At 39.0% G+C, this 13146-nt stretch overlaps 1 protein-coding gene across 1 annotated transcript in view; it reads left to right on the top strand.

Moving 5' to 3' along the window:
• SEC24D (SEC24 homolog D, COPII coat complex component) overlaps positions 1–13146 on the top strand; it is a 94946-nt gene that overhangs the window by 18616 nt on the left and 63184 nt on the right. The window contains exons 5-8 of the mRNA XM_045018657.1: positions 1635–1907; positions 3095–3216; positions 7462–7573; positions 10936–11063. Coding sequence (XP_044874592.1) covers positions 1635–1907; positions 3095–3216; positions 7462–7573; positions 10936–11063 — 635 coding nt within the window. The remainder of the gene's footprint in view (positions 1–1634; positions 1908–3094; positions 3217–7461; positions 7574–10935; positions 11064–13146) is intronic.

The raw sequence follows: 13146 nt of genomic DNA, 5'->3' as shown, positions 1-13146 counted from the left end.
AAAGTGCATGTATTTTCTTACCTACTCAAGTTGATAAAGTTCCTCTGGAATGAGGATTATATTGGGATCATATAAGAAATACTGTGCTAATACAATTAGGGATCACATAATAATGAGAGGTTTCAGAGTAGCAGTCGTGTTAGTCTGTATCTGCAAAAAGAACAGGAGTACTTGTGGCACCTTAGAGACAAATAAATAAATAAATTTTGTTAATTCATTTTATTTTATGCTCAAATAAATGTTAGTCTCTAAGGTGCCACAAGTACTCCTGTTCTTTTTGCTGATAATAATGAGAGTTATTTTATATTATGTTACTAAACCTGTTTTCAGCTGTACTGGAGCTACCACTGGGTTCTTGTTGAAATATCAACTCTCACATTAGTTTTTGTGCTCTTTGACTCTGTTGCTTATGTCTTGCCCACTGTTCATAAATTTCAACCACAGTACTGTTTCCCAGCTTTCAGGGGGAGCTTTCTGTTTTGATAGTACTTTGTTCTATTTCCAGCAAAGATTTGTTGAGTTTTGTGTGTTTTTAATTTTTTAATAGTAGAGTTTAAATTTAGTGTGTATGCAAACCTCCCATTGACTTCAATTGGTTGGTTCTGTAGACCTACTGAAAGTTACAGAATGCAAACTTAGGGCCTGATCTCATTCACATCAGTTTGGAATTTACCATTGACTTGAATAAGAGCAGGACTGGGCTCCCATCTCTGTTTGTCTGTCTTATTTTGTTTTTTTGACTGGCACCTACATTGTTTAGAAGGATGAATGTGTTAAAATTGAGATTGAGGACAACTACATAGTGGTATAATACCAGATAAAACCTTCCAAATTCAGGATTAGATCCCTAGGTAGCATAAGTTCAGCATCACTCCATTGTCTTTACTAGTTGCTGACTCCAATGAAATGAAACCAATTTATTCTAACTGAGGATCTTGCCCTCGGTTTGTGCAATTAATCACAAAGATGGGTGCCTTTTAAAATATTCCTTAGTCTAACAGATTAAATTCACCCCTGGTGTATTGAGAGTGCAAATGCACAGTGACATTTTGCCTGCTATGCACAGATTTGGTCCACCATTTTTATGATACTTCTGTGAGATGTTTCAGACTAGTCAAAAAGCATTGATTTGTGCTACTGTTAATAGTTCGCCTTTGAAAATGATTGTGTAGAAAATAGTTTTTTGCCATTCCTTCTCATTTAAGCGTAGACCTTAAATACTCTTTAGTCTACTGAAGGTATAAGTTTTACACTGCTCTGTTTCTCCTACTTTCGGTGTTCTACTTCCAGCTGCCAGTCCTGGTGCTCCGTAAGTAGCACATTCCTATGGGGAGCAATTTAATACACTACGCCTGGCGGCTCTCGCAGCCCCGCTGCCCAGAGCGCTGACGGCACGGTAAGCTGAGGCTGTGGGGGAGTGGCCGAGGGCTAGCCTCCCCGGCCGGGAGCTCATGGGCCAAGCTGGATGGTCCCGTGGGCCACTTTGTCCACCTCTGCTTTAGAGGCACTGTCAGTTTAAATTACAGTATTCATACATAGGCTGAAAATATATTAGCAACTAATAACATTAAATGATTGTTAGTATGTTATCATTTTCAGATCATCGGATGTATAACAATAATGTTCTTGCACAGGTCCTGGTGCTTCTCAGAGTTCTCACATGCCTTCTGGGATTCCAACATCTTTTCAAGGTCCATGTCCTCCACCACCAACACAGCAGCAAATGGCCTTGCCACCTGGATCTCAGGTTTCTCCGGCACCAGCAAATAATCTGAATGGCGTTTGTACTCCACCCTCACTGCCTCCAATGGCCATGCAGGATGGGATTCCTGGATCTCTACCCCCAAATGCCAACTTGCAGCAACTTCCAGGACAACCCCCAGTGCCTGGGCATCATCCACAGCAAGGTAAAGATGGACGTTTGGTTTCTTATTAAAAAACATGCATTAAATATTGTGCATTAGAACTGCTGCTATCTCATGAGTAAAGCTGAAACTAAAGGTGCAGTTTCACTTTTGACAAAGACTCATAGACTTTAAGGTCAGAAGGGACCATTATGATCATCTAGTCTGACCTCCTGCACAATGCAGGCCACAGAATCCCACCCATCCACTTCTATAACAAACCCCTAGCCTATGTCTGAGTTATCGAAGTCCCCAAATTGCAGTTTGAAAACCTCAAGCTGCAGAGAATCCTCCAGAAAGTGACCTGTGCCCCATGCTGCAGAGGAAGGCGACATGTAGGGCCTAATTCAGTGGTCCCCAAACTTTCTGCTGCAATAGCATATTCATGTTCCCAAAAGAGTGTGGCAGGCGCCGGACGACCAGCTGCTGAAATGCCGCCGAGAACCGGCATCATCAAGAAGTGTCACCGCTGAAATGCCGCTGAGAAGCAACGGCATTTTGATGGCGATGCTTCTTGGCGTTGCTGCTTCGTGGCAGCATTTCAGTAGCTGGTTGTCCAGCGGCCATGCTCCTCAGTGGCGGGTTGTCCGGCGGAAGCGCTCCCTTGTCAGTAGGCAGGCGCACATAAATGCCCCGGTGGGCGCCACGTTGGGGACCACTGCCCTAATCAGTCATGGGAGGCACTGCTGACTACACCACAGCAGCCACATGCAGAAGGGACTTTGGTACCCGTATATGTCATGCCTAATTTTAGGCTTATCCTTCAAACAATGGATCCTGGGTATAAAAGTGCAGGTGCTTTTAATTGCACTTGTAAAACTGTATCTACAAAACTAGAAGTCAGGTTAAGGCCTGATGCAAAATTCAGGTATATCATATTATACAACTACTTTCTCTCTCTCTCTTTTGTGGAGGGGAGAAACTGAGCTGCAAAGTGCGGGGGGGGGGGGTGTTTTTTTTTTTTAAATATTCATAAATACCATTTAAGGGAGATTTTTCTCTTTCCATCTCCCCATCCTCTCCCACAAAGAAAGCGCATTTTGCAGGAAGTGGGAAGTACACTATATTTTATTTTAGTAAGATTTGTATGGCAAGATAAAATGCTCAGATATTGGATGGAACAATGTAATAGCTTCATGACAGAGTTTAAACACTTCAAATTTGATGAATGGGCTTTTGTAATTCTGCAGCCAACTATGGCCCTCAAATGGCAGGCTCTCAGCTCTCTTATCCTGGTGCCTTTCCTGGGGGTCCAGGACAGCTTGCTGGTCCACAGCAGAGGAAGCTTGATCCTGATTCCATCCCAAGCCCCGTAAGTAATATTGTATTTAGTTTATAATGAATGCTTTCATATTAGAATGTTACAAAGAAATATCAAAGCTAACTTTGTGTTTTTATGTTGTTGGGTTTTTTAGACTTCTAAAATGTGCTGTGCCACATGGCTCATAGAATATGTTAATAATGTAACATAATTCTTTAATTATGTTGCCATTTTTAGATTAAGCGGCAGCCGTGTGTAGCTTTAGTGCCATTTTTTGAAAATATCCATGAATCTTATTAGAAAATGAGTGTAGACATTCTACTCTAATTCATTGCTTTCTTTTAATGTGACTTCTCTGTAATATTACAGTATAGTTCCCTTCAGCAACACCTGATCTGTTCCCAGGGATTCATACACACAATTCTGCTTTGAGCAGGGGGTTGGACTAGATGACCTCCTGAGGTCCCTTCCAACCCTGATAGTCTATGATTAATTACTGCTCACAAACCTTTCAAATAAACCACCATCTCCAGTTACTCCAGGAAGATCTAAAACTTTAATTGTATCTGAAATACTATCATTTGAACTAAATGCCCAGAAGATTGGATAAATCATCCAAAGCATCAGTGGGGGTCTGTAAATGATGGACAATGAAGCAGTAGGATGTACAGGCCTATTCTATTATTGAATTAAAATGGCTTTGGGAAAACTTTTCTACTATGTGCCTGATTCTCTTCCCCCCACCCCCCTTTCTTTTACACTATTGAAGGCAGTGGAGTTACTCTTTATTTACATGCATTTGAGTGAGATCAGAATGAGGCCTTACATGTTAAGGAAAATGTACAAAAAGTTTTGAACTGTATTTAATCTCTTGGCTGGTCATCTCCCCTATTACAATAAATTATTTACTCAGCCACTAATTGCTAATAAGATTTCACACTCAGCTAGAAATGCTTTATGTTCAGAGACCTCTTTAACTATCCACTGTTACAGACAAGAGCCCTGTGGAGTCTAACCTTGCACAGCTAACTGGACTATTAGTGCCCCAATTGTATACATTATGTACTTACAGGTTTTACTGTCCTTCCATAAAAAAAGGAGCATCTGTTCTTTGCTTTTTGACACTTCTTAATAATACAGCTATGCAAATGAACTACTTCAGGAGCTCCCTTCTGCCCTATCATTAATGTCACTCAGAAGCCAGCAACTGAACACATTTCTCATCTTTTATGTTCTTCCGCCAGAATCGTCCTAGACTCCCTTTGCTTGGGGAAGCCAACAAACTGAGGACAATATTGGACCAGAGAAGGGGGAAGTGAGGGGTGGGAAAACAAGTTCCAAAGCTGAGGAGCCTTTGCTGAGGATAAGCTGTTAGGTGACAGAGTGCAGCCCTGTGCCTGAGTGGGGCTCCAGCTCAGGCACCTATGCTGACCACAACTCTGAAAGTTTGGTGAAAGAAGAGGCAGAAAAGTGACTGGCTGAAGAGCAGAGAAATATAGGAATCAAGATTAAAACTTGAGGTTTCCTGGTTCATGGTCCTGTACTCCAACCACTCTTGTTAAATTAGGCACTTGTAGTAGTGAGGCTGTCTAGAGTATGTTTATAAACAAGTCTTTCTGTTCTGTGTGCAGTAGAAGATATTCAGGAACACCTTGCGAATAACAATGAACAGTGGTTATTTTTCCACTAAGCCTATTGACAAATAAGATTTTGTAGATAGCAAGTTGCTGCTTTTGGCACCTTTGATTGCATATTAAATTAGAGTTCATTTAATTTTTTTTCTGAATCTCAAATAGTATCTCTGGGCTCCATTATAAATAAATACTGTAAAACAATTGTTTCTGTTACTGGTATACACTTTGAGGTCGTAGCACTACTGTAAGAACCATTGAGGCATGAATGATAAATTCCACTGTGGAATTGCGTTTGGTGTTCCAAGGATTGCAAATGCATTCCATGAGCATTCTGACAACAGCCATTGTGCCTATCTTATTAATAGTTTGCACTTAGTTCAAGGAGGAATACTTTTTTTGCATTGGATATAGTTGCATTGTATTACTGTTACATTGTTCTAGTTGTTTATATCTCAACATCTTTGAGAAATTTGAAGTAGACTGAACTGCTAGTTCCCTCTTTTGCACATTTGTACCATTGAAATATTTGTAATATTTTGTCTTGGACTTAAATGCATATATCTATTAGCTCAAAAATGTTAAAGGGTGTGATTTCAAAAGCACCTAAGTCAGTTAGGAACATAAGTCCTGCTTGAAGATCAATGGAACTTGTGCTCAGAAGTCCCTGTTACCCATATTCTCAAAGGATTTAGATGCCTAGCTTGCACTGGAAGTTAGGAGCCTAAATACCTTTGAAGATTTGGGCTTTAGGCACTTGTGAAAACCTGACCCCAAACCAACCAGTGGACAGACAGCTGCACTATTAACTATGTGTCTGTGGAATCTCATGTGTGTTTTCCATTATGTGTAAGGAAGAATTTACATTAAAGAAATATATTGTTAATACTCCATGAAATAGTGTATAGCTGCTGTGGCAGGAGGGTAAGGCCACTCCCTTGATCAGTTTAGACTCTGTTTGGGTGGTCTTCAGACATGGATGAAGATGATGTGTAACAGTTGACACTGGAGAGAAGGAACCTTGAGGGAAAGGGCTCTCTGTTGCTCACTTCAGATGTAACTAGGTGTGACAAACAATTATTTAAAAACTATAAGTGTTTTTATGACTTGTAAGTGTAGGCATTGCCTTTAATAGATAAGTCATCTCACCATTTCCTATAAAGCAGGATAACGTGTTAGAATTCTATCTAAAAAAATCCCTGGAATAATCTGATGTCTTGTTTCAGTTACCCTAGGAGAATAAACAAACTTGACAGTGACAGCAATGTTAAAAAAAAAGTTGTTAGTTTGTTTTAGCAGCACAGTAAGGATCAGAACTGCATGTTTAAAAGAAAAAAGATCTGGGTCAGTGACTGTAAAGGGCAAAGAGCTAATTGAAAATGAGGGATAAATATCTCTGTGTGTGTGTTATGTTTATATTATAAAATTACAATAGTGTTGCCAGCTAAATGCTTTTTTATGTATAGCCAATGTTGATTAGAATTTCCTACAAGATTCATCTGTGCTCTGAAAACATCTATAAAATGCAGCATCTGTACTTTGTCAACAACTAGTTCCAAGAATAATGATATATTTGTCAGTTAACTCTTGAGAGTGCAGTTTACATGCGTTTTCTACAGGGTTCAGTCTGAAAAAGGTTCACTTTCTTCAGCCAATGGACTTTTTTTGGAGTAAATAATTTGTTTTCCCTTTATGCAAGCAGCTAGCAATAGGTACACAAGCTGAAGAGTAGAGAGGAAGCCAAGTAAGCTAAAAATGCAATGCAGAAATGTAGCCATTTAAAGGGACAGAGTCAGTTACACTGGGAAAGGTTCAAAATGGTACTTGCCCCCATGATTTTTCCCAATGTATTGGGAATATCTTTTGAATAACAGTCAGTGGGCTCTATCCTGATGTGTTTGCCTCGATCTCTGCTGTCTGACAGAGACTTCATGAGTCTCCCAACCGCAGTTAAATTTCAGGTGCAAGCTAAACTGCTATAAACTAGGCTTAAATAAATGCAAGAATGTCCACACACAACTCTCCAGTTTAGCTAAATCTGTTCAACAGAACACCTTTAGTTAAATTGGTCCCAGTTTTGTATTTTAGATGGGGCCAAAGAAGCAACTTGCCATGCTAATTATGGCCTCAAGGGGCTATTCATTTCTGTGTCCACCCCAGGGGCAGATTTACAATTTCACCCAGCATGACAATTTGCCTCCTGGAGGCAGCTACTGGCTGTAGAAGACCTGCCAGCTTGACTCTTCTGCTGTTTGTTATTCAGGGAGAAAAGTCTCTCCTTTTAGTGGAGAACTTTGCTGAGATTGCTTCCCCATTAGTCCATTCCTGAGAGTTTTCCTGTAGAAGAGGGAATTGAGCATTGACTGTCTGACATTCTTGGTTTGCCCATTATCCAGGTCTACTGTGACAAAGTTCAACCCTAGGCAAATAGGAACTAAGAAGGTGCATAAAACAGTTATAGACATAGAGATATGTATATTATTGTTTTTAATCCTCTTTGGATAATACATGCTACAATATACTCCTTATCTACAATGCACGTCTATAGATAATGAATGATGATAGGGTTACCTGGGGTGGGCGTTACTTGTAAACTCTGTATGAAATTGAGGAAATCCATAGTCTACCCTATTCCATGTTTTTTTCTTTATTTCTGATTCTTCAGATTCAAGTAATTGAAAATGATAAGGCTTCCAGAGGAGGTCAAATCTATGCTACAAACATCAGAGGCCAAGTTCCTCCTCTTGTCACCACAGATTGTGTGATCCAAGATCAAGGTAACTATTTGTGGAATCACTTTGGGTTTTTTACTAGTTAAAACGAAGTTAAAAAACAATTATCAACTGAAATTTTCAAATTTAGTTGCTTAAAGTTATGCTCCCAAACCCATAATTAAGCACCTAGTCAAAGGTGGTGGCATGACTTTCAAAAATGCCTACAGCTCCTGAAGCTCTCATTAATTTCAATGGAATATATGGTTGCTCAGCACTTTTGAAAAGATATATATTAATTAGACGCTTGTGCCATTAATAAAAGGCAAAACCCATTCGATGTGTCCTTAATGTGCCTTCATTTCCATTGTCTCTGTTGTGTCTGTAAAACATTGCTAATTGTTCTTTTTAACCCTACTAGTTAAGGTAGCATGGAAGAGAAATGACAATACTAAATGTTAATAGTTCAGAGCAGTGCAGTCACCATTACTGTATTTCCATGGCAGTATTGTTATAACACAATAGTGGGAGAGAGAGAAAAATGCAAGCTTGTAACATGGAAATATTGAGTGCCAATATTGACTGAGGATCTTTATACCTCAACCCTGCATACCCCATAAGCACATGCCTAGTTTTACATTCCTGAATACTCCCATTGACTTTGTTTACATTTGGCTTCACTGAGATTATACATATGCCGAAGTGTTTGCAGGATCGTGGCCTTGCTGTGCTATTTGAGGGCTGTCTGCTCTAGCAGAGGCTGAGCGACTGACAGCTCCTCCAGTATAGGCAGTGAGAATTGTGGAGTGTTCTGCTTATCTCAGAATCCGGCCCTTAGTACTGCCAGCTCCTTCATAACAAAACAACATAGCATCTAGAGTGGAAAGATAAATGTAGTTGTGAGCTCCAAGCAGAACCTTTAACCTGACAGGAGTCACCTGAGCAAAGCCCCTTTTCCTAATAACATAATCAAAAAAACCTGAGAATAATAGCAACCCTGAGCCCTACAATCCACACTTAAACTCATGTCATAGTTCAGAATGACTTAACTTCATACCAAGAGTTGCACACCCTAAAAGCACTGCATTTGAGGGGTAACCTGGCTGGCTTTCTGTGTGCTGCAGGACATTGTCAAGGAATATATCCTGTATCCTTCCCCAGAACTGTTGGGATTTATAATAAGTGTATTTCAGTTACAAGAATAAGCCTCAACTATGAAATATGAATAACATTTTAGTCAATCTTCTCATTTGAAATAAAATATTTGAGTAGTTTAATTGTATAAAATAGTGGGAATAGCTGTGAGGATTTTTTCTAATTGATTAAGGAATCCGCTTCACCTCCCCCTGTGCAGGGAAAGTAATGATTAAAGGAATCATGCAGACTCACTGGTGAGTCCATGCTGGAATATAAGATTAAAAAACTGACACTTGCCAAGTTTAACTTGTAGTATACTGTCCATTTCTATTCCTGAGGCTCAAACTATATGGTCAAGTACAAGTTCAGTTGCTGGGTTCAGTTTTTCCTCTTGTTTGTGTAGCTCCAGCCATTTCCTTCTTGGCAATCTGCCGGTCCCCCAGGTAGAGTGATTGCCAATCTCAACTTCCACACGCATTTTGTGATGGCAGAATTTGTGCATGTTATAACTCAATATAAGACTCTCCCTCATGTAAATTAAATGTGTGATGCCATTAGCTCAGCATTCATTTATCTGTGTTTGGATAAAGTCTGGCTGGGTAAAATGTATAACTACATATTCTTCCGCTTTTTGGAGGACAGGGAGGGAGGGGAAGGGAGAGACTTTTAAACAAAGAAGTCTCTTCCAAATAACTAAGTACAGTTTCAGGCTGAACTTTTAAAAGGAGACTGAGAGTGAGATGCCCAGCTCCCATTGACTTTCACTGGCTTTTGGGAGCCCAGTTCCATAGGGTTCCTTTTGAGATCCCAGCCACGATTGCCACACTGAATGTTTTCTACTAGAGCATCAATAGCGTATTCATGCCGGGAATAATTATTAATGATAGAGCAACATATGTGTGGAAGACACTGACAAGTACTGAAAGAAAACAAGGTTCCTGCCCCGATGAACTTTAAATATCTTTAGTTCTCTGAAACAGTGAAGAAAGCCTATGAGGAAGAGGTGTAGTGGGCTGATAGCCCATGAGAGGAAAGTGTGCAGACGCTCACATGGGAAGAGGAGGAAGCTTTTGTTAGTGTATTTATATTATGTTCAGTGTTTACATTTGAATTGTCACTTTGCATTCTTCTCTTTTTTCTCTCTTATAACCATTGTGTGGATAAGAATCCATGACATTTTTTAAATAAAAAAAATTGGATTTTTAAAAATTTTTAAATACAGGTTTTTTTTTAAAAAATTAACCTATTTAAAATTAAATTTGAAATTGAAACCTATGTTAAGATCAAAACTTCTTATAATCTGCTAAAATGGTTTAAATTCAAGTTAAAAATAATTCAAGCAACATGTTTGCCAAGTTTTAAAGAAAGTCAGACCATTGCTGGAAGTCACTGGCTGAGCACATGGAACTAGAGTTTGTTGAAGTGCTAACCCAGCTGTAGCCTCTTTTTCCAGGTGCAGGGAGAATATTTTCTTTTATTTCAATTTATTCAACTAGTTCAGTTCAATGATTAGTTTATTCAAAGTTAAGAAATCAGTTGGAAAAAAGCAGGAAAGCTTGTTTTCCTCTTCTAACCTATGTATGACGGGGGAGACCTACTAGTTCTAAAATCTTGCAGGACGTGGTAAGCAGGAACAGTTCCATTCACTAACTACGGATAACACTTCCTTTGTTTACTAAATAATTTTTAAATGCAAAACATGTTTTGATAAACTTTTTATATGTATTCATTACATTTAGTGTAGCTTTATTTAATAAAAAAATAAAAGGCTATTTTAACACTAATAGCAAGTAAAATGTTCATCATCATCTAGTAAAATGTGTATAGATACAGTTTATCCTCCTGGCCAGCAAAAAGAAGCTCCAGAATTATGTAAAGGCTACATTTAGCTGAAAATCAAATGTTCTAATTGTTACCAAGCAATGAAAATCAACTTTTCTTTGAGAAAATAACTGAAAAGTTCAAATTCAGAACACAATTAAAATTCATTATTTAAATCAAGGTTTCCTGCTTGTTGATTTAAATTGCGTTGATTTAAATCGTGATTTAAATTGCGTTGATTTAAATCGTGATTTAAATTGCGTTGATTTAAATCGTGATTTAAATTGCGTTGATTTAAATCGTGATTTAAATTGCGTTGATTTAAATCGTGATTTAAATTGCGTTGATTTAAATCGTGATTTAAATTGCGTTGATTTAAATCGTGATTTAAATTGCGTTGATTTAAATCGTGATTTAAATTGCGTTGATTTAAATCACGATCTACCCTAGCTCATAATATGTTCTTTTAGGCAATGCCAGCCCTCGTTATATTCGATGTACTGCCTACTGCTTCCCATCCTCTTCTGATATGGCCAAACAAGCTCAGATTCCGTTGGCTGCTATCATCAAGCCTTTTGCTGCTGTTCCACCAAATGAGGTAAGAAGTCAATAAATACCTATCCAAAAGACCTAATTCATGGTTTCTCATATGATGATTTTATATGACAGATTAATTCTTTCATGGTCAGAAAGACTATATTTACTCTAGCATTTTAGGGAGAAAATCTACAATTCTTGCAGTGGTGCAACTCCACTGGTGTTAGCAACAGTGCAAATGCTAATGTAGACAGGGTTTAGTGTTACCACCGTGTCATCAGGACTACAAGATTAGGCATCATAGGTTACCACCGCTGTGTCCCCAGCTTCTGCTAGCACTGCCAGTGTTGCTACCTCCATTGGAATTCTATGCAAGTGTAGACAAGGCCAGTGAAAGATTGCAGCCACAAAATGTCTTTCACTAAATTACTGCTTATCAGTACCAAACGTCACTTTAAAACTTGGACACTTTTAGCAGAGTGGAGCAGTGAGGTTTCTCATTATGGTACCTTTATATACCCACCAAAATAACTATGTTAAAAGAACATTATTAAGGTGTTAAAGTCTAATACTCTCAAGTTAAGAAATGCTAGAATTAAGGTTGTCTTTGCAATCTTAACTTGACCCCGCTGTGCATATGCATTATGAGACACTCTTTGATTGAATGATCCCATATTATTTGATCAAATACTAACTTTTGAGTGCTTGAATTTACAACCATAATGTTCCTTTAATGTAGTTTTCTGTGTATAATTTTCTAAGTTTTTGAAAAAGCTAAGTAAAAAACTGAAATTCTGTCGTGGTATCATTGTCGCACCCACATGGTTCATCAACAGATCCACCAAATAGACCTCTGCCACTTGTGCTAAAGGAGAACTGATAGCAATAATAGAATGTCATTGTCTATGTGGACCAGCAAAGAGATGAACTGGACACTTTGCCATTCGCTTTCACAGATATTTGCTGTCACCAAAGAAGTGGTGAGACTCAGAAATCTTGAATTCCATTCCAGGCTCTGGATGGGAGTTTGCTCTAGTGGGCACAGGTTCCCTCCAACCTGACCCTGTCCCAGGTCTGTCTCTTCCTCACTCCTGGCTCCTCATCCTAGTCTCCTTGTCTATCCAGTTCAAGTTTCAGCTAGTCTCAGTTTTCCCATCCCAGCTTCTCACTGGATATGTCTGTTTCCCCCACCTTAACCTCCAATTACCCCCATTCCCACTACCTCTGTCCTGATATTCCTCCTTAGTCCCCTGCTCCCCCCAGCTTCTTGTCCACGTGTCTTTGACCATCCAATTCTATCCCCATACCCAGCTCCCCATCTGTTGCCCCTGACTCCTCAGTTCCTTTCCTCATTCTTGGAAACAGCTCAACTGTTTTGGCTGAAATTTTGCAGAAAGATTTAGCATGAGATAGACACCCAGCATGAAAAATTCCAGCCTGGATGGTTAACATTTGATAAACAGAGTCTTGTAATCAGAAGCGTTGCACAACCTTAGTAGGCGGTGCTGAGCCCCATCCTATAACTCCTGACCTTTTCTGCTACTGCTAAAATATGTAGCTCTGTTTTGAAGTCAAGATCACAGTGAATAAAAAGGCTCTTTCATATGGAGAAAACCTTACAAATATTAAACAATATCAATATCAATTTTTTGTTTTAGAATCGCTGATGTTTTCTAATACTGAAGCTCCATATATTTCTTTAGAAAAGGGATTCCTCTCTCCCTTGTGAACTCTGTGGTTTCATATCTTTTGCTTTTTGTAGCCTTTTGACTTGACCAAGGTATACTATAAAGAGTTAAAATGTCTGAGAAAGTGTGTACATTAATATTTCCAGTCTCTCATCCAGTACTTTCTGACTAGAGCTAATGATTGCAGGTACAAAATGCCCATGTCTTTGGAATACTGAGTACTTCACAGGAGCTTCCATAAATGCAATCGAGCAGCATTCTGCAGATGGGGCTCACGAGGATTAGGTGCAAAGTGAGAATCCATCTTTCAATAAGCTCACTTTGACATTTGATGGCTTTTTGATAAGGGAAGGGAAATGCTGGTTTTTACTGGTCATAGTTTCTCATTTGATTAGTTGTAATGTCTCCTCTCTTTTACAGTTTCTAAAATGCTCAATGCTAGCAACCAACAAATTT

The sequence above is a fragment of the Mauremys mutica genome, chromosome 5 (genome assembly GCF_020497125.1).
Source record: "Mauremys mutica isolate MM-2020 ecotype Southern chromosome 5, ASM2049712v1, whole genome shotgun sequence".
Classification (NCBI taxonomy): Eukaryota; Metazoa; Chordata; order Testudines; family Geoemydidae; genus Mauremys; species Mauremys mutica.
This window is presented reverse-complemented; position numbering and strand designations above follow the sequence as displayed.